A 19,928-nucleotide genomic window follows, 5' to 3' on the forward strand; every position below is an offset into this window, starting at 1 on the left:
TCAAGGAAGAAGATGTGTAATTATTTATTTTGGGTCCCCTTGGAAGTACCGTCGCATGGCTCCTTCAGTTCATGGCTTCGCGTGGTCTCTCGGCCCGTGGCCGTGCAGTGCTCCAGCCACGTGCGGCACGCTTGTTCCTGCAGGGAGCTGGTGATCACCATCCCTTCAGGTGGGCAGGTGGAAGCTGCCCGGTCCCATCTCAGCAGCCGTCCTCCGCGCCACGAACCGCCCCAGAGCATCCCGCAGGTGGGGAGCAGAATGAGGGAGCAGGAGGGATGGATGGGGATGGCTGTGGCTTTCAGCTGCCCCGGGAAGAGAGTCTCTGGCTTGTGTTTTCTGGCAACTTAGAACTGGGTTTGTTTCGTTTAAAAAAAAAAAAATGTAATAAAATGCTGCTGTTGCTATCTGCAAAAGGAAAGAGAAAAGTCTGTCAGTGCCCTGGGAATCCAAAACTGAGCTGTGCTGGAAGGCAGCAGAACCAGCAAGAAACACACAGGTATTTGAAGACTGGGAAGCCCAAACGACACAGTGGTTTGAGGTGTCAGCGGATGCGACAGCAGGGAGACCCCAGTGATGCCTTCCGCTCACCTCAACGGCAGGCCTGTGGTCCTCAGACCAAGCCAAACAAACCCTGGAAGCACCGCAGAAGAGCAACAACTCCAGCCCAGATAACGCAGTCCCAAAGGCTTGAGCAAGATCTGAAGCACCCTGGGGAGGATTGTCAATGCCACTGGGCACTGCCCTCAGCCTGCTCCCACTGGGCAACCACGGCTGATTTCTTCATGCCTTCGGAAGGTGAAGAGTCAAGGCAAGCATGAGCATGGTTGAAAATCCCAGCTACAGGGACTCAGAAGAATCAGACCACAGAGCAGTCTGCATTCATATAGGTTATGAAACCAAACAAGGACTTCACGTCCTGCCAAGCCACACGAGGGCTGTTGAGTAACGAACGCTATTGCCACCTCTCCGAACTCTCATCGTTTCCACACAAGCAGGAATTTGCCCACCCACAGAAGCACTGAGATTACCTGGGCTCCTGCTTTTCCAAGTGGGTTGAAAACAAGGCCTTACACTATCCAAATCTCTACCTGCTGAAAGGTTTAATCACTCAATGGTCCCATCTCCTACTTACAGTTCAGTGTCTACAATGACATCTGGCCTCTCCAGAGTCTGCCGTCTCCTCTGGATGGCATCCACAATCTTTTTCCTGGGGCCCAGTGGGATATTGATGCTCTTCAGATCATTGTCTGAACACAGCATGAGGGCCTCCAAGTCGATCTTTTCCTTCTTCAAGATGGAGATAAACTCAAACATGTGCAGGGAAGCCAGAAAAGTCTCCAAGGGGCTGGTGTCGGGTTCGTCATCGTCATCTAAGCCCAGCTCCACCTCGTCCCAGGGTAGGTCCTCCGCGTTCCTCTCCTGCAGGCTGTTGGCACTGCCAATGCTGTCGTTGAGACTTGGCGAGCGCTGCAGGCGGCTCCGCAGTTTGACACCCAGCCCATCCGTATCACCTTCGCCTGGCATGCCGGCGTCCTCCCGGCCGATGCCGAAGAGCCCGCTGCTGACGTAGTTGCGCCTGAACACCATGGTGCCCAGCCCGGGGCGGTTGAACAAGGAGTCGTGGCCGGAGTCAGTGCTGACTTCGGAGTGGGCCGAGTCCATGTGCAAACCCGGGTCGCTTATGGCACGGGAGACGGTGTCTTCATCTGTGAGGAACATGTCTCTGATATTACGGCGGGTCCACTCCTTGGGGCTGGCGTACGTGCCCTGCTTCACGAACATCACGTCGTTCCCCAGCTGCAGGCCGGACAGAGAGCGCACGCTTTTCCTCCCGTCCTCGTAGATCTTGAAGGTCCCATCCACCTGCTTCTTCTTCTCTAGCTTCTTCTGTATTTTCGTCTTTCCCTTGGCTGTGCCGTGGATGGTGGCTTGTGAGTATGGCAGGGACGTCACCATAGACATGTGTTGGAACTTCTTGCTTAAGGTGCTACTCGAGTAGCTGGAGAAGCTCATGGTGTCTGAGTTATCCGACATCTCCTTCCTGTACCGTTTCTCCATCCTCTCGTGGTGTTTCTTCTGCAGCTTCACGCAGTCCTTGATCCTCCGCTCGGCGTCGCGGAAGGCCTTGTCCTTCAGCTTGCTCACCAGCTTGGGGTTGAGGCTGCTCTGCTTGGCAGCGATAGAGTCCAGGTAGCGCACGCACTCCATGTGCCCCTTCATGGCTGCCATGTCCAGCGGGGTGTGGTAGTCGTTGTCCAGGCACCAGATGTTGGCCCCAAAAGAGATGAGGAAGGAAAGGCAGTTCAGGTGGCCGTTGGCTGCCGCCAGGTGAAGGGGGGTGTTCCCCCAGATGTCACATTTGTCTGGATCCCCCCTAGACAAGGAAAAGAACCAGTTAGCATGCAGCCTTGGCTGACGGACCGCTGAGATGTGTCCCAAAAAAACATGGTATTGCAGTTGTGCGGGGCAAATCAGTACAATGAACTTTTTTCTCCTCTTCTACAACCTAATTTTAAGTTTTGAAGTGGCACGTACAATGGCACGGATTCACGTGCCTGACAGACAAGTCCATAGTATCTCCCACAACATTGAATTCAGCTCTCAGGAGACACGTGTTCCTGCACCAAACCAGTTTCTGGAGGAAGACAGGCCGGATTCTGATTAGCCCAGAGCTGAGATACGAGGCTGATTCCAGCTCAGGCCTTAACATTTCAAACCTCAAACATCCCATTAAATACTACTCAGATCCCATCTCCGAATCTTGGCTTCGCTCAGGCTCCACCAAAACACCGCTCCGTCCACCACGCCCTGGGTGGGACACCACGGCATCCCACCAGGATGGCAGCACCACCACAAAATGCCATCCACCCGCTGCTGCACCCCCCCACCTTCCTCTTTGCTCCTGCCTGGGGGACCTCAGGGCCCCGAGGTCACGACTTTGGAGGGGAACAAGAGCAAGGTTGCTGGCATGGGCCTGGAGGTTGGGGTTCTGTGGGGGTTTTTGCCGCACCACGCTCGGTTTCGATTGCATGGCTCGAAGCGCAGTGGTATTAGCACATCCTGAGAATCCAGTTTCAGAGAAAGTGGAGATTAGGTTTCTGCACTCCTCAAGAGCCGAACACTCGACTAATGCAATTAGCATCTCTCCTCACATCGTGCCGGCCCCTACCCCAGCGTTGCTGATGGGGCACAGCCTCCTGCCCACATCTCCTGCCTCTGTTACAGGACAGACACGAACCTAGGAGCAAAGGGAGCTCCATCCTCCTGGCATTCCTCTGTATTTATGACCTGCTGAAACAAGAGATAGTTCACACCCCTGCTGGCACCAGCTTTCGCTCGAGCGAGTGTGCTAATGCTATGCAGCCGGCAGCAGTATCAGTCAACACGGCGCTCTCCTTCGTGCACATGGCCGAGGCAAAGCCTTTATTAAGGCTCCGCAGCTCCACCACCCTCCGGAGCAGCTCCCCTCGGGGGATCAGGGCTCTGCAGAGCCGTGACTCAGCTCCTGCAGTTTCCTCACCACCCTTCCCAATGAGCTCCAGAGGAGCTGAGCGCTGCTCTCCCACCGCGAGGTGCCCAGCACCAGGCCCAGGCCTGCAGGGAAGCATCTGGAAGAGGGCTCGGCCTGCTCAGGCGTTGGGTTGCTTTCTGCAGGCCCTCAAGGGAAAGAGTAAATCCCTCGGTGGAACCAGAAGTCCAGAAGGTGAATGCACCCTTGAGACCCTCAGCCTGTGTTACTTCACGCCCAGCTGCCTCCTGTATTGATGAGACCTGCTGGGTCTCAGAACCCTCCCAAACCCCACGTGTGCTGCAGCCCCGCTCACGTGAGGGAGGACAAGAGGTACTTTGGAGAAAGACAGCGGCCATCACAAGAGCTGAGCTGCTTCGCATCTCCAGCTCCAGCACAAGGCCGGATGCCTGTGGTGGAAACATCTGCAGCTGCTCTCCAACACACACCTCCTTTCACAAAACTTGTAGAAAATTAGTAAGTCTACAACTTGAGCTTGCTGGCAAATCCAGCAACAGTTGGTCAAAAGATTCAACGCCGTGGAAGGGAACCAAGCCAGAAAGCTCGCCAAGCCCTGCGAGCACAGCCCCCAGAACCTGCAACTTCTCCTACAGAAGCAGAGAAAGGCTTCAAAGATGAGGCCTGGAAGAACACCAGGGAGGAGAAGGGACAGCAGGTTACAGGGACTGAGGAGCCGTGCAGCCAGCAGGGGAGGAGAGCAGCCGGTCCTGCGGCACCGCCACGCTCCCGGGGCAGCAACTCCTTAGCCTGCCCGTCTACCCTCGTAGTGACATGTCCAGGCTGGGAAATTCACGGGGGGGATAAATATTTGATGATTTGCAAGAGAGGAGTAAATTATTGATGGGGCTGGATTAAAGAGCCAGCGAAACTGGAACTGCTGGAGCTGGCGGTGGGACTCCGGCGCGTGAAGGGTCCTTGGCTCATTTCCATGTGCTCTGGGTGGGCACACGGAGCTGTGCCAGCTCCCACGGGCACAGCCAGGGGGGGCAGGGCACCAGGAGGCTCCCCACAGGTACAGGGACCAGTGATTTGGACAGGGACTTAAGCAATCTTGCTCCCCATAGCAAGCATACAGACACTTAACACACGTCTCAGGGCCTGGTTTGGCTGGCAAAGAGCAAAGCCAGAGAGGTCCCGGGGGATGCATATTTGAAGGTTTGCTTTGCTTTTCATTGCTTCAGAGAAAAAGTGAGAGGAAGGAGCATCAAAACGAGTTTTCCCTGGACATTTCCATTGCCTAGGAACAAAAGTATTAGAGCAAAATTAGATCTCTAGGTCCCTTTGTCCTATAAATGTCTGCCGGAGGCACTAAAAAACAGGAAAGAAGAATGGTGACTTGCAAAGTCGACCTGTGTGATCCGGCGCCGATAATAAGCACGAGGCCCTCCCTCTGGCGGGTGTCAGCCTGGGCAAAACTTCACCTCGAGGGCGCTGCGCACCAGCAGATGCTGACTGCAGGGTCCACTAAGTGGGAACGCATTTTAATAACAGGTGTGAAGCGCAGCGCTTCTCAGCTTCAAAGCGTTGTCAGGTGCTGAGTCAACTCCCGTAATAATCATTATTAAAAAGGCTGTTAATTGAGCCCCTCGGGTGGACGTGTGCATCTCCTGAGTCACTGCCTTCTCACCGTGACGCGCACGCTCACTCCCTTCCTGCCGGCTTTTCCCCTCTGCTTCCCCCGTGGGATCCCAATTACCCTGGGAATCCACCAGCACTCACGCTCGTCCTTCCCCGGCCACACGTGCAGAGTTCCTCCGATGGCGATGGGCTGGCTCAGCCCCCGGCAGGCACACTCGTGGAGGTGCACAAAGGATCAGGGCCTCTGATCCGCAAGGAGCCAGCCAGCTCCTACAAAACACGCAGCGGTGTTTTTCATGGGAAGAGGAGAAAGTCATTTATGGCTTGAGGAAAACCCAGACAGCTTCAGCACAGCAATGGCTTCAGCAGTCAGGGCATTGGTGCAAGCAGAGACTGGCACAGAGAGGAAAAGGTGAATTTGGGATCCCGTAGGTCCTGCATCCCAAGCTCTGCCCAGCTGGTGCTAAGCACAGGATTCATCTTTCCTCCAACAGGCTCAGATCCCTACAAATCTAGCACCAGCTTCTTCAGGTTAGGCTGATGGTCGCAGGGCATCCCCCAGGGGAAGCTCCCCAAAAGCACAACCGTGCTGCTCAGGGTGGTCGCCAGCCCCATGGCAGGGATGTGCAGCCCTGGCTTCCAGCCTGTCTGGTTTAAAGCCACATCCTCAGCTCCCTCTGGGCCACTCCAAGGCTGGGAGCCCTGCTGCTCCCAGCAGGGGCCCATGGGCGCCTGGAGACCTGGAGATGGACAGACGCCCGTCACTGGCACGGCGGTGCTAATGAACCGCGCTGAGGAATTACTGCCTCCGAAAATCCGCAACACTAAATGCCAGCGAGCCTCTCTTTTCCCAGCCGTCACGCTAATTGGGTTTGTTTCCCTCGCTGGAGCTCAGCCAGGAGGAAGAAAAAGGCTTTTTGTGCTGCTAACAAGAAGGATGAGGCAGTGCTAATGCCTCCATCCCATCCCTTCTCTCCATCCCCTTGCAAAAGTGGCAGCGAGGCACAGACACGTCACTGGCTGTTACAGCACCACCTCTCCTGCTCCAGCCTGGATGGAGCAACAAGCCCACTTCGTCACCCCTTCTCTGCAGGCCGAGATGACAAACCTTCCCCAAGGACCCACCAACAGATTTGCTGGACTTTATTTCCCTGTCCCCACCTCAGCCCCATGCCACTACCTGCTGAACGCACAGGCACACGAGCACAGCTCCTTCGCTGGAGATGGAGCCGAGCTGACCCTAAATGCCAGGGGGGCAGGAGCAGTGATTTTTGCCCCCACAGCCTCGCTGGGGCATTTGGGAACAGCCTGGCCACAGAGCTCAATCCACCAGCTGCTCTGGGTGCCAGCACCACTGCGCAGTGCTGGCGAGGAGGACTGGGCATTTCCAGGTGCCCCCGAGGCCCCCATCTCCCCTCAATCCCAGAGCCTGCATGGTTTCCCCCCCGGTACCCCTGCCTGGGAGCTTTTCCATTTCTCATGCATCCAGCACTGGCTGCAAGGACGAGGAGGTTTCACCAGTTTCTGCATGGTGCTGGGCAAGAAGATGAGTGCACGGCTGTAAACGCGCCCTGCAGCCCCACAGACAAGTGCTTCGCTGCCCCATCCATCACCTAAAGGGCACCGAGCCTCTGCCGTGCTATTTTCCCTGTCAGGAGCAAATGAATGTTAGGCTGTTAATTAAACAGCGGCCAAGCTGCACGCAGACACATCCACGAGGACCTTTTGAATTTATGAAAGGGGCCCCTCTGCGGTGAAGCAGCCCTTGGGATCGTGGAGAGGCAGGATCTGCTGGCATGGATGTGTGGGGCAGCACAGGGTGGGCTGTGGGCAAACGCCCCTCCAAAAAGGCTCTTGGCCATCAGAGCATCTTTGGAACCATTTCCACTGTCAGGGTCCCATCCCTGGAGCTCCTGCCCTCATCCCTCCAGGTGGCAATTTCCCAGAACTCGGAGGAGATTTCTGCTTCTGTCTCGCACATTTCCTGACAGTGCTGGGCACAATCGCTGCCAAGCTGCACCCACCAAGTCCCACAGCCCCCTCTTTGTCCCCCGGTGGCTGTGACACCACGTGCCACAAGTCAGGCGATGGGTGCACCCAGAAGAGCAGCTGCATGGCCCCGGGGCATCACCTCCCACGGTGCCTGCCCTGAGAACATCCTTTCCTGAGCATTCCCCTAATGCACCAGGCACTCAAGGACTTCCTAAACCAACTGTACACAGCCCAGATCTGAAGAGAAAACCCTTTACCATGGAAGGGCAGCAACGTGTGCCTGTAAACGCAGCGGGCCAGGCTGAAGGTTTTACACCAGCCGACCGGAGCATCAGGAGGTGCTGAGCCCAGGAACAGGCAGAGCAGAGACACAGCCGACCTCGTACAAGGGAGAGCTGCAAACACAGCCCAGGCAGGGAAATCTCAGCGTGGGAGCTGACGGCCCCGCTGAGCCCTGACCCAGGAGGCGCAGTGTACGTCCCGAACCCAGCACTATTCCTCCATATCAGAAGAAAAAAAAACAACAAAGGGCTGGAAGAAATCTGCTCTTGGGGGATCTGCTCCTAAATTTCCCAGGCTCCACATCCAGAACAGGCTGCTGGTAGGGCACACACTCAGACCCAGCTTTGGGTAGAGCAGAGGAGCATCACCTGCTGCCAGCTGGCACGGCACACGTCCCTCTGTACGAGCGTTTTGTGGGACAGAAGGAGCTCTTATTGTCGCTGTCCCCTCATTTAGAAGGGCTAAGGGCTGCCTTTGTGGCAGTGACCTGATGTGCTGGCATTTCGGCTCTGCCTGTCCTTACGGGACCTGACCCAGGACTGCAAGGCACTTGCAGGGGGGACCCAGCCCTACCTGGGGAGCTGCAGGAGGGGTTTGGGGCAGGAACAAGGCCACGGGCAGTTATAGGGGCAGAGAACCAGGAACACGGGGTGGTCACCAGGAGCACAGGATCAGACTTAAAGCACCACAAGGAGCAAAATATAATGAGCTGGGGACAGGAGGGGAGGCGTTACGGTCAGAAACCACCAGTTCGTGGAGCATTTGCACCCACACTGACATGTGAGCAAGGAAAAGGGGGAAAGATGGGGTCTGAGTGACCCCATCCCCGGGGAGCGGCACCGAGCCCCCACCAGCACTCACCCTCTGCTGACGATGAGGCGCAGGGCGTCCAGGTTGCCGTGGTAGGCAGCCCAGAGGGTCGGGGTCATGCCATCCTCGTCTGGCGAGTTGAGGTCCTTCTTGGTGGCTTCCTTCAGGAGGTCCAGGTAGCCGTCCCGGGCTGCTCGGTGGTACTGGTCGTTCATGGTGCCGAGCGGTCCCTGGGCGAGCGCATGGGTGCGCGGGGGGCTCACGGGGTGGGCATGGGGACGGGGAGCTGCCAGGAGGGCCCGGCTGGCCCCGCACAGCTCCGGCGTGCCAGGACACCTGAGAAGTCGTGGCAGGGAGGCAGCGGCTCCTTCCAGCCACGCTCTGCGGTGCTTCCCCTGGGTCCTAAACGTCCTCCGGTGCTGGCGGCTCCTCACGGGGAACCTGTCACGCGCCAGCTCCGCAGCACATTAAAAGCTCCAATTAAGCAGCATCGCCGTGCCAGGCTCAGCAGAGCGCTGTGGGTTCGCGGTCACTCAGTAAGAGCTTGTAAGGATGAAATATCCCCCCTAAGCAGAGCTGCACAAAAGTCTCACGGGCTGTATCCTGCCTGATATCCGCTCCTGAGCCCCCTCGCAGTCAGTGGGGCAGCGGGAGGGGGCTGATGGAGCAGGAGCCCCCTGCCTGTACCCACAGCCCCATCGGAGCTCCCCAGGGAGCAGCAGGGAGCTGTAGGAGCCCCAGACTGCTCCTGTCCATGCCTCAGTTCTGCCACGATGTGCTAGAGGGGCTGTGGCCACCCTCCAGCACCCTTTATACCAACACTAAATTTCTGCAGGGAGCTAAGTGTCCCAAACGATGCCTCCACCCCAGGGCCAGCTCCCACAGGATTTCCAGGCCCGGGGCACCCTCTGCTGCCGGGAGACACTGAGCTGAGCCCGGGCACCTGCTGAGGCACGGGGCTGTCGCAGGACGTTGTGCCACGAGGAGAATTGCAACCCCTGGGCCACGCTGCCAGGGAGGAGGAATTCCCTGCAGGACCCCAGTGCTTTGCTGGCTGAGTGCCCTGGTTCTGGAGATGGGGGGCTGTGGAGATGGGGGGCTCTGGAGATGATCCCACATCTGCCACTGAGGTCCTAGGATGGCACACAGCCACTGAGAGCAGCGAGAAAGGGAGGACAGAGGAAAGGAGAAAGGCTGAAAGAGCAGGCTGAAAGGTAACGAACAGAGAGGCATGAGAAGGAGCAAAACCAAAGAGAAATGCAGCTTATCCTTCTAAGCAAGAAAACACCCAAACAGAGCAGCGTGGCCCCAAAACAGCCCCCGGGTGCACCTGCAGGAGCTGCAGTGATTAACCCCGGGGTGAGCGGCTCTGAGTCACGGTGCCGGCTGCCTGGGGACACCTGTAAGCACCCTGCAGGGCTCGCTCACACCGATGGCTCTGTACTCACCCGCTCGGCCTCCCCAGGCGAGTCCTGACGGATGCAGCCGACACAGAGGTATTTGCCGCTGGGATTCTTCAGGTGAAAAGCAGCACAGTAACGTCTGCAATTCATTACCCAGGTTATTTAATGATTCTCATCCTATTACTAATTAAGCTTGTTATTACTGCCGTGCTGTATGGTGGCTCCCACGGGGGATCGGGAGCATTGCCCAAGGCAGCAAACACTCTTTCCTCTGTTGCTGGCTGTTAAGGACAAATGAGGGCGAGTAAATCAGTGCGCGTAGCCCGGGGGGTCTGCGTGCCTCTGGCTTCTGCAGACTCTTTTTCAAGATCTCTGCCAAACGTAACCATTACCAGCTCCTGGGCGCTGCACGGGGGGTCTGGGCTTTCCCTGGGAAAGGCAACAGACTGAGAACAGCTCAGCTGCTCACCCCAAAAAACCCCAGCCCGTGTGGGTGAGTGTAGCCAGCAGTGTGGGTGGCAGCCAGCTGGTGGCAGCACGGGCAAGACGCACGGAGGTGGCCCCGGGCCGGGCACTGGGGACATCGCTCGTCCCCGCAGTGCCAGGAGGCTGGGATAGGGCTGGACCTGGTCGCAGGATCCCTGTCGGGCTGCAGGGAGTGAGGGGCATGGAGGGACCCGTGCCTGAACTTGTAAACGATGAGGAAAAGCTCTGAGAGAGGCTGCCTCGTAAAGGAATAAAACTTGTCCCTAAAACTGCCCCGGGTCTCACCACCTCGCCTGCTGGGATATCTCTCCTCCAAGAGCTGGAGGAAAAAGTTTCTCCTTGCCTCCAACCCAGCAAACGCTTAAATCCCACCTGCTCCATGTTTTGCACCAGGGTTTGTTTCTCCTCGGAGCAGAGGTTAAGCTCCCAAGGGCTAAAGAGAGGTGATCCCACCCCAACAAGCGAAGGGCAGCGTGCCAGCAAAGGGGAACACGGATCCCGGTCTCCAAATCCTGCTCCGTCCTCGTGATAACCTTTTCTCCTTGTTGGCACTGTGCAAAAGGATTGAGCTGCCCTCGGCAGCGAATAGATAAAAATGCAAATTTCTTCTTTTTCCTCAAAAACTTTCCTGTGTGGGGCAGGCTCGGAGCCCTGATGGGGACTGTACGGGGTGAGGCACAGTATTTACTGTGTTCAGTTGACCAGAAAGCCAAGCCCAAAATCGTCAGCAAAAAAAAAGTTCATCACCTAAAGCATCTTCTTTCAAGGGAGGAAATCTCGTCCCTGCAGGGCGATCCACTTGGTGGGGTGGCTTCGCTCTGTCTATGGCAACTGTGACCCTGTGCCCGAGCGGTCTGTGCCATTCTCAGCAGCCTGCTCAGCTCGTGCCCTCCCCAGGTAAATAACCCTTATCTCTCTCCCTCTTTCCCCAAATCAGCTATTGCCTAAAATGGATCACATGAGTTTCCCTGAGAAGCCCGTGAAGCGCTGCTGCCAGCTCCAGACATGGTGTAAATCACAGAGCCATCCCAACGGGTATAAATTCTCCGTCTGACCAAAGTGCGGCACCAGGGGAACTTCTCAGCCTGGCGAGAGCAGAGATTCGGATTCCAGGCAGCAAAGCAGGTTGGTGGAATGGCTCAGTCCAAACAGTTACTTTGCTTCGATTCGGGCTTCTTGTAGAGAACCAATGAAGTCCCAAGCCTGGCATAGAGAAGGGGCTTTAGAGGGAACGAGAGCAGACACAGCTCATAGCACTCTTGCAGGAACTGCTATAAAATATGATGTGAGGTTCCAAAGACACCCAGGGCTTCCTTACCTTTCAGCAGCCTGCTTCTGAGCCAGGAAGTATGACGTTCTCACTGAACGTGTAGTGGTTGACATTTAGAAACCAAACCACGTTGGATATTTGCCTCGGGGTATTTGAGCTTGGGAGTGCTTCTCTGGTGCTTTTCCAATATCTTACATCAATAAACACCAATAAATATGTGGTGTGGCAAACTGGGCATGCTTTGTCAAATTGTCCTGGGATCTCCCCAGGCAAAAGCATCATAAGAAAGAATAAAGTCTTCAGGGAACCGGGAAGAAAAGGCATGAAAATGAGCCCGTCCTTCTTTTTGCTCTTCCTGTCTCAGCCTTTCCCATTCCCCCAATACATTCTGTCCCCTCCTCACACCACGTCTCACTTTGGTCCAGCCCCGGACTATTCAAAATGAAGTGACCTTTCTTATTCACGGCCTCTCCTCCCAGCAGCACCAGCCCTCAGCTACGGCATTAGCTGAACCATGACTGAAGAGCCTGTGCGGAAGGACAGCGAGATCCAACGCTCCAACTCCAGCATGGGCTGCGGACACAAGGACGACAAAGCCAGCCTGGCTTCGAGCCAGATAGCACCTTATAGCCACCAGCCCTCGGCTCCAGCCTCCAAGGAAGTATGGAAAAAGGGCGGCCGCATGTTCTCCATCCTGCTGGCCGTGCACTTAGCCCTGCTGGCCTGCACACTGGTGAGCAGCGGGGCTTTTGAGAAAATTGCCGTGCACGATTACGACGTCTTCTTCCTGCTGACTGTCATGATGCTGATAGTCATCATCTGGATCATCTTCTACCTCGTCAGCACCGCCCGCTGCCCAGATGCCATCCTCTGCAGAGACTCCCACGCTGGACCCATCTGGCTGAGAGGTAGGAGCTCGTGGGGGGCAAATGCTGGAGGCAAGAGGCAGGCTGAGCAGTTCACGTGGGCATTAATTATTACAAGAAGGAATGACCACCTGGGGCACAGGCTCCTTCTCCCGTGCTGGGGTGTAGCATCATGCCCTGCTTCAGGTCTGCTCCTAGTCCCTCCCCTGGCTTCACTGCCAGGTCTCCCTTTACCTGCGAGGGCTCTCAGCTCTTTACAACACCAGGCTCCTTCCCAGCCTTGCCATTTTCCATTGCAAGACCTGTTAGTCCCAGTCAGACTGGAGTGTTTATCCAGATGACTTCCCGAAATCCTTTCTAGCCAAAACTACTCCATGATTTGGGTGGTGGGAGAGGAAAAACTGAGGTAGAAGCAAAGCCTCTCTACAGCAATAGTTCCTCCTCTTCCTTTCCCCCATTTGCATTATCCCACGTGCACCCATCTCTCCAACCACAAATACTCTGTCTCTTCAACAGGAGGCCTGATCCTGTTTGCCATTTTCAGCCTTGTCATGGATGTGTTCAAAATAGGATATTACTCCAGCTTCTACAGCTGCCTGTCTGCAATCAAAATCATCTACCCCATTGTGCAAGCAATATTCGTGGTTGTCCAGGTGAGGGGGCTGCGCTGTGCCCTGGGGAGCTGTAGAGGGACGGAGCCACCAGGGGAAGGAGCTCCAGTCTCACGGACGCAGGGCAGCTCCAGCAAACCACAGCAACTTCCAGCTGTGGCAACTCGCTTTGAGGCATTGATTCCAAGCAGCCCCAGCCTGTGACAGCTGGATTTGTGCCAGGATGCCTTGCCACGGGCTCTAAGCAGCATCCAGCCAGGTCTTTCCCGTGAAGAGGAGAGAGGGAGGAGGACGGGCAGGGCAGGGACTGCCTTGTAGTTTGCAGTCCCTGCACAGAGGGCCATCTGCTCTGGGTCAATACCAATGAGGAAAGAAGTTGGATAGGAACAATTTAGGTAGGAATAGAGTTTGGGCACGGGCAGAGCAGGGGCAGTGGGACTGGGCAGGAGGAGCAAAGAACAGACCACAGACAGCAAACAAAATGGCCAGGCTTATGGGCTCACAGCCTGTGCCCAGCTGGACCAAAGCTAAAGAGAGATCCCTGCTTCAGAACGATGGCATTCTTGCAACAAAGCTTTCTTTTTCTTCTTGTGTCCTTGCCAGACATACTTCCTATGGATGTCTGCCAAAGACTGCGTCCACGTCCACCTGAACGTTACCAGGTGAGCAATGCTGCTTTTCTTTATCCCTCTGGTCCAGAAACACGGGGCCACTGCAAATCTGCTGCACTCTCTCACTCAGCTGAGATGCCACAAGGGGACAAACCCAACTCCCTTAATGCTAACCAAAATTAAAACTGCTGAGTTTCCAGCTAGCCTAAGATCCCAGCTCAAACCATTGAGGTTTATAACCTATGGATTGAGCAGGGCTGGAATACAAGCATCACTCAAGCAGATTAGTATTAAATAAATGATTAGCATTATATAAAATGCTTCATAGCTGACTTCTGCTTCCCTATGGAAAGCAAAGATGCAGTGGGCAAGCCTCCTCAGGCTAAAAAAAAAAAATAAAAATAAAAATAAAAATAAAAGAAACAAGATCTTGTCCACTTTTGCAACACTGGAGACCAACCCAGACCTATTAATATATTCCCTGTTGAGAAGCTCCTCCAAAACCAACTGGAGGATTCAGGCTTTACTAATTCTCATGAGCATGGACAAAAAGTAGGAAGAGAATGAGAACAGCAACACAAAGGGTTAGGACTTCTAGCCCTGTCTACTACAGAGTCCTCAAACCACCTCAGGCAGCTCCCACAGTCCTTCTGGCCACACATACAGGTCTTTAACATGGATGGGAGCAACATGGCCTAGGGCCATTGCCTTAATCTGGGGATCCTCCTCCTTCTTCTGCAGGTGCGGCTTGATGCTAACTCTGACTACAAACTTAGCAGTGTGGATGTCTGCAGTGACAGACGAGTCCGTTCACAAAGCACACTCAAAGTTGAAGAAAAATGTGACAGATGACCTCCTCAGATGGCTCCTGAAAGGTAATTTGCCCATTTGTGAAGCCATCTGGTACAGGAATTGAACGTTTGGGGTAGAAATAGCTCTTCATGTCAGGTTTTATCAGGGCATTTTCAGAAGGCCCATCTAGAGCTGAAGGTTCCTTTAACAAAGCCAGTATGTTAAAAGCTAGGTCTTAATGTTCATTTCTTCAGTGTGTACCACCGAGGAGAGTGGAAGGTGGAAGGGTCTGGACAAATGGGGTGAGAAGGAAGAAGGGAGGGAAAAAGAGATTTAACCTGCCACCTGTCTAACTTCTTTAGAAAAAGCACAAACACCAAAAAGCTGAGGTTGATGCGTCCTTGTTTTCAAAGGTCATGTATTCTTCTGTCCTTGGTCTTGTTTTCCACTGATCCTAACCACCCCGTTCTTCATGGCTGCTAATAAGTGCTGGCCTCTATCTGTAATACATCTGTGTTTTTATCTTCTTTCAGTGGGAATGAGAAGCAGCTCCACTGATGTTTGCAATTGCAACAGCCAAATCTGCCAGATTTTCAAGAATGGCTACTTCTGGCTGTACCCCTTTAACATCGAGTACAGCCTGTTTGCCTCTGCCATGGTTTATGTCATGTGGAAGAACGTGGGCCGCTTTATAGAACACCACTCCCACCACATCCATCGCCTGAAGTTCAGGCTCTTCCGAAGGACCTTCTTTGTAGGCATCGTGTTGGGCCTCATCATTCTGGTGAGCGGCCTGGGCGTCCTTATCGTTTACGAGGTGCAGGTAAACTCCATCACCGAATCCACCAACAAGAGCCAAGCACTCACCATGTACTACATCTTCAACATCGTGTGTCTGGGCCTGATGTCTCTCGTCTGCATCGGAGGCTCCGTCATCTACCGCTTCGACAAGAGAGACATGGACCGGCACAAGAACCCGACCAGGACCCTGGACGTGGCCCTGCTGATGGGCGCAGCCCTGGGGCAGTACGCTATTTCCTACTACTCCATCGTGGCCATCGTGGCCAGCACACCAAGGGACGCCATCAGCGCCCTCAACCTGACCTACGCCCTCCTGATGATCGCCCAGCACACCTTCCAGAACATCTTCATCATCGAAGGCCTTCATCGGCAGCCCCCCAAGGAGGACCACAAGCATGGTTCTCGCCAGAAGGACCTCTGTGGTCTCACCTTCGTTAACATCAGCGCCGTGTCCCTCCGCGTGCCCGATGGCGGCAGCACCTTGGCGCCTAGCACTGCCCCTGGCGCTGAGGCCAGCCTTCCTTCCGACCTCGTGCGGTCCCTCACGGCCCCCAAGAAGATGAACTGGAGGAGGAAGTGCTTAAGGGAGATCTCCATGTTCCTCCTGCTGAGCAACATCATAGTGAGTACATGCAGGGAGAAGAGTTTCTCAGGGTGGGGGGAGAGGGGAAGGAGCACAAATGTCTGAAAGATACTTGGAAAGGATGGGGCCCATACAAAAACCACCCTTTCTGTGCTTCTACTACACGAGGAGTGGACTTATTTACATTTTTAAGTGCAGCCAGCTCTAATTCCCTTGTCATTTATAAGAGCAACTGTCCTGGAGTTAAGATATTTTAGGCTTTGCTGAGAGAGGACATCAGTTATCAACAGAATATCAGACAAAATCAGCGGGTACAAAAGAATCAGTTTCAGTAGCTTCATTGAGTATTAGTAGACAGTAAAGTAGCTTACTAAAAGCAATAAAATAGATTAATTTATTCTTTTACTCACCCAAAGAAAGAATGTTGGGTGGATTCAAAGAAGGATGACAGCTGCACCTTTGAAAGTGCCAAGCTACACATTACATCTCAAGAGAGCCTCCAAATTCCCAGCTGGTTAATGCATCACATCCTCTAACTCACTTCACGCAACAGCTGATAAAGAACATGCTGGTGACTCCCACCCAACCATACACACACCGGCTGAGCTTCTGAGCTCAACTTACGCACGCCGAGCCTGAGCAGCCCAAACTGCTGCCAGATCAACCCTACCCATGCTTGCTCCTCCCAGAGCCTGAGCAGGCCAGGTCCACACTGACACACGACATGCTCGCCTTTTTCCAAGCCCATCTTCTGAGCATGAATTGAAGCTGTTCTTTTGGTACAACGCTAGCTCATGCTTGGTCTTGATTGTGAACAGGGGTTCCTCGCGTTGGTCTCACACTCAGAAGGTTGTTCTTTCACCATCTCTCTCGGGAGCTGTCATTGCAGGTGCTTGCTCTGCCATTCCCCTCTCTCACCACAGCGTTATTCTCCCATTTCCTCAAACAGCTCTGGATCATGCCAGCGTTTGGTGCCCGGCCCCACTTCGACAACGATACAGAACTGAACTTCTATGGCGATTCCATGTGGCCGGCTATTGTGGACATTTGCCTGCCCTTTGGGATCTTCTACCGAATGCATGCAGTGGCCAGTTTGCTGGAGGTCTACATCATGTCCTAAAGACTCTCTTGCAAGGAAGATGAGATCCTCCTCGAGCAATCCACCTTCTTCCCACCCCAGGGCTGGGAGACTGCCCAGGGGTCCTGAGGGATTCCCAGCACTGCCTGAATCATGTCCCCTCGCAGTGTTGGGGCATTTCTGAACTGTCAGTGAAGATCATCCAAACATAGTCCAGATTTTATTTTTGCTACTTGTGTGTGGATGGATGTGTATATGTGTGCCTGAAGTTCTTAGAGCTTAAAAGAAAAAAGGGATCCAGCATAGGATCACGGTAATTACTCTTGATTCATGCAAAGACGCATACCTGCCTTCTTAAGAGCCTGTTCACTTCACGCCACTGACTTATTCTCCCGTGGGGTGGGTGCTCAGCCCCGTAGGACAGTCAGTGTCTGCCTGCAAACGCGCCCAATCCTGCCTGCACGCAGAGACCAGTGGGCACGAGGGGCTAACCCAGGTGCAGAAGGCAAAGAAAGGGAAACCACTCACCTTCTGGTACGGCCAGTCAGAAACCACTGCCCTGCAGAGATGTGAAAAACAAGCGATCAAAAAAGGCTTTTGGAAATGCTGGATCCTTCCTCTTTGTATTGCCCATTTCAACTGGCCCTCTTGCCCCTTCTCTGTGTCAGCCCCTGCTGTTTCCCTTCTTCCTGGAGGAAGCTTTCTGTGCCAGGAGGGAGTGCTGTGCGTGGTCCTGGGCTGGCCCTGACAAGATTGAAGTACACTTTTCCCCCATTTTTTCCTGAATCAGGGCTCAAGAGCCATAAAGATCCTATGGGCAATACAGAATGATGAAGAGATTTGTTTTTCTTTTCTTTCTTTTTTTTTTTTTTTAAATAGATGATGATTTTTTTTTAAATATAAATACATTTTTGTACACGAGATTATTTATTGATTTTCACTGTAACTCTGACCTCCTAGAGGGACCTTCTGCACCCTACAACGCAGCAATCAGTCCAATGCTACAGCTCTCCCTTGCTCTCCCATGCCCTCAAGGTATGATTGCACTGCATCCACCAGCCTGTGCTGGCATTGAGGCTGTGAGCACAGCCCCGACACAAGTTTCTGGGTGCCTGCAGCCCTCCGTGAACCATGGTATGGTTGAGGAGGCTTTCAGAGCAGGACACCTGGGCTGCAGGAGGTAGAAGTGGTCTATCCTCCTTGTCCAGAGGCCAAGCAGAGCTGCGGGAAGCCCACACCACCTGGCGTCACTCGGGGGGAAGACGTGTGCCAAAATGGCACAGCCGAGCTTTGTCTGTACCCTGAGACATCCAAGGTTATTGTTCAAATAAAGAATAGCGCACAGGCGGCAGAAATCTTTCAGACTTTTTTTTTCCTACAGACGTGTGCATTTGCCAAAGGAAAAAATAAAAATAAAAGGAAATCATGATATTTGAAACCGAGTGGTGTGATTTTCTGTCTAACAGCCCAGACTGCACGTGCTGTGCTTGCACTGCCAGCCTGGGCATCTGAAACCACCTTCCCCCTCCAGAAACAGACCCAGACCCCCAAAACAGAAGGCAGTGGTGTCCCTGGGCAGTCTGAAACCAGCCAGCATCACCACTCCACATTCTCTGGGGCTGGCATTGGGCATCGTGAGCCCATTTGCCCTGTCCCCAGGAGACTGCAGTGCCCCAGCACCCCTGGATGGGTCCCTCCTTCCCTTCACGAGCCTGGGAGCAGCCTGCCTGCCTCTCCTGCCCCATCAACCTAGCAGAGACTTTACCAGATCAATGCCAAAAAAGAGTTAAGATAAAATCTCCGTCCAGAAACTGGCTTTTGTTTTAGAAAAGGTTTGTTAATTTTAACTGTGGGAGTCACAGGTTATGTCAAGAAAGAGACGCAAATGGTGAGCAGACGTCAGTCCTACGTATGCCCTCATGCTTTGGTTTACCCCAAGGTGCTGAGCTCTGACAGGTCGACAACACCTTCAATCACCACCTCTGTTCCTTAGGGACATGCAGGGTTTTCTTCCTGCACACCCATTGCCTGGTCCCAGGTTCCCAAGCCTGGGTGCACCAAGCCAGGCAAGGCAGCGTGCAAACAGCGCTGATACTGAATCCCAGACCAATCGCTCCAAGGTGACGGATCAGCAGGAAACAACATCCAGCCACAAGCCATCACACCCTGATAAAGCACAGTTCTGGGAATGCCACAAAGTCCGTGATGCCCACTTGCTAACCTGAGGTATCTCCATGCTGCAAGTGCGGGCACGGCTGTGGTTTATAGCCAAGGGCTGCATTCTTCTTCCAGCCACATACTTGCATGTCGGGGGGAGGCAGTGGGTAGGGTTCACAAATAGCTATTTCCCTATTATCTATGTATCTAATAAAGGAGAGAAACAGAATTAACAAGCCCAAAAAGAAAAGAAAAAAAAAAAAAAAAAACACAACACCACCCCCCAAAAAAAAAAAAAAACAAACACCACCCCTCAAACAAACTAAAAAAAAAAAAACCCAAACCTTAAGAAAAACCCCTCTGTGAGCACGGGCCCTGCTGTATGCTCAAGGACTGCTTACCCAAAAGATATCTGTTGTCAGCTAGTGTGCAAAGGGATTATCTCCGAGGCTGGTGGCAACCTGCCAAGCGTCCCAGGCTTGGGGACGAAAGCCGGGTGTGCCATGGGGCTGGCACTGCCACAGCCGAGCCCTGCAAAGCGACGTGCCCGACCCGAGCCTTGTGCCCTCCTCGCAGCCCCAGTGCTCAGAGCAACTCCTGTTCTTACTGGAGAGTTGGAAGGAGAGGAGAGCAGCCCGAACGCAGCCTACCTGGGAGACATGAAGGGGTCCCGTTAGCTGAGAGCTGCTCCATCCTCGTGAGAGGGGCAAAGCTCCACCAGCTCCATATCCCACACCTGCAGGCCGGGAAACTGAGGCACGGGGCTTGGGCGCTGTGTCAGAGCAGAGAATGAGGCTGGGCCAGCAGCATCCTACCGAGGGGGCTGCCATCGGTTACAGAGCAGAGATCAGGCCTGCATTTGGAAGGGGGGCATCAATGTGCTTCACGGTGACTGCCAAGCTGCAGACACTGCACATGAAGGCCTTGCAGGAGCTTCCAGGAGGTTCACTGGGGTACAGAAACACCTCAGAGTGCCAGGAGCTGAGCTGCAGGGCCTTGGTGGGAGCGCTGAACCCCACCGGTACAGTCACTCCTCGAGGGAGCCCAGGGGTAAGGTGCCACAGCCAAGGCTTTTCAGT

At 54.2% G+C, this 19,928-nt stretch overlaps 2 protein-coding genes across 12 annotated transcripts; one reads left to right on the forward strand and one right to left on the reverse strand.

The window, feature by feature from the left end:
• USH1G (USH1 protein network component sans) lies at nucleotides 1–19,764 on the reverse strand. 10 transcript variants are annotated; one of them, XM_068655356.1, is made up of 7 exons: nucleotides 19,500–19,764; nucleotides 18,914–19,056; nucleotides 17,221–17,251; nucleotides 9,640–9,733; nucleotides 8,243–8,706; nucleotides 1,133–2,374; nucleotides 1–405 (listed from the first exon to the last, which is right to left on the reverse strand). In XM_068655356.1, the coding sequence occupies exons 5-7, from the start codon at nucleotides 8,404–8,406 to the stop codon at nucleotides 402–404; spliced, it is 1,410 nt and encodes a 469-aa protein (XP_068511457.1). In that variant the 5' UTR covers nucleotides 8,407–8,706; nucleotides 9,640–9,733; nucleotides 17,221–17,251; nucleotides 18,914–19,056; nucleotides 19,500–19,764; the 3' UTR covers nucleotides 1–401. The 10 variants fall into 10 exon arrangements, with proteins under 10 accessions (XP_068511457.1, XP_068511453.1, XP_068511449.1 ...); XM_068655352.1 differs by having other exon boundaries at nucleotides 8,243–9,398; XM_068655348.1 differs by having other exon boundaries at nucleotides 8,243–9,733.
• OTOP2 (otopetrin 2) lies at nucleotides 11,067–18,879 on the forward strand. Of its 2 annotated transcripts, none has more exons than XM_068655345.1 (7): nucleotides 11,067–11,205; nucleotides 11,833–12,258; nucleotides 12,733–12,869; nucleotides 13,431–13,489; nucleotides 14,180–14,313; nucleotides 14,764–15,653; nucleotides 16,564–18,879. In XM_068655345.1, the coding sequence occupies exons 2-7, from the start codon at nucleotides 11,865–11,867 to the stop codon at nucleotides 16,732–16,734; spliced, it is 1,785 nt and encodes a 594-aa protein (XP_068511446.1). In that variant the 5' UTR covers nucleotides 11,067–11,205; nucleotides 11,833–11,864; the 3' UTR covers nucleotides 16,735–18,879. The 2 variants fall into 2 exon arrangements, with proteins under 2 accessions (XP_068511446.1, XP_068511445.1); XM_068655344.1 differs by having other exon boundaries at nucleotides 11,072–11,205; nucleotides 11,830–12,258.
• Nucleotides 19,765–19,928: the final 164 nt, after the last annotated feature.

This window comes from Anas acuta, chromosome 18 (genome assembly GCF_963932015.1).
Source record: "Anas acuta chromosome 18, bAnaAcu1.1, whole genome shotgun sequence".
Lineage (NCBI taxonomy): Eukaryota > Metazoa > Chordata > Aves > Anseriformes > Anatidae > Anas > Anas acuta.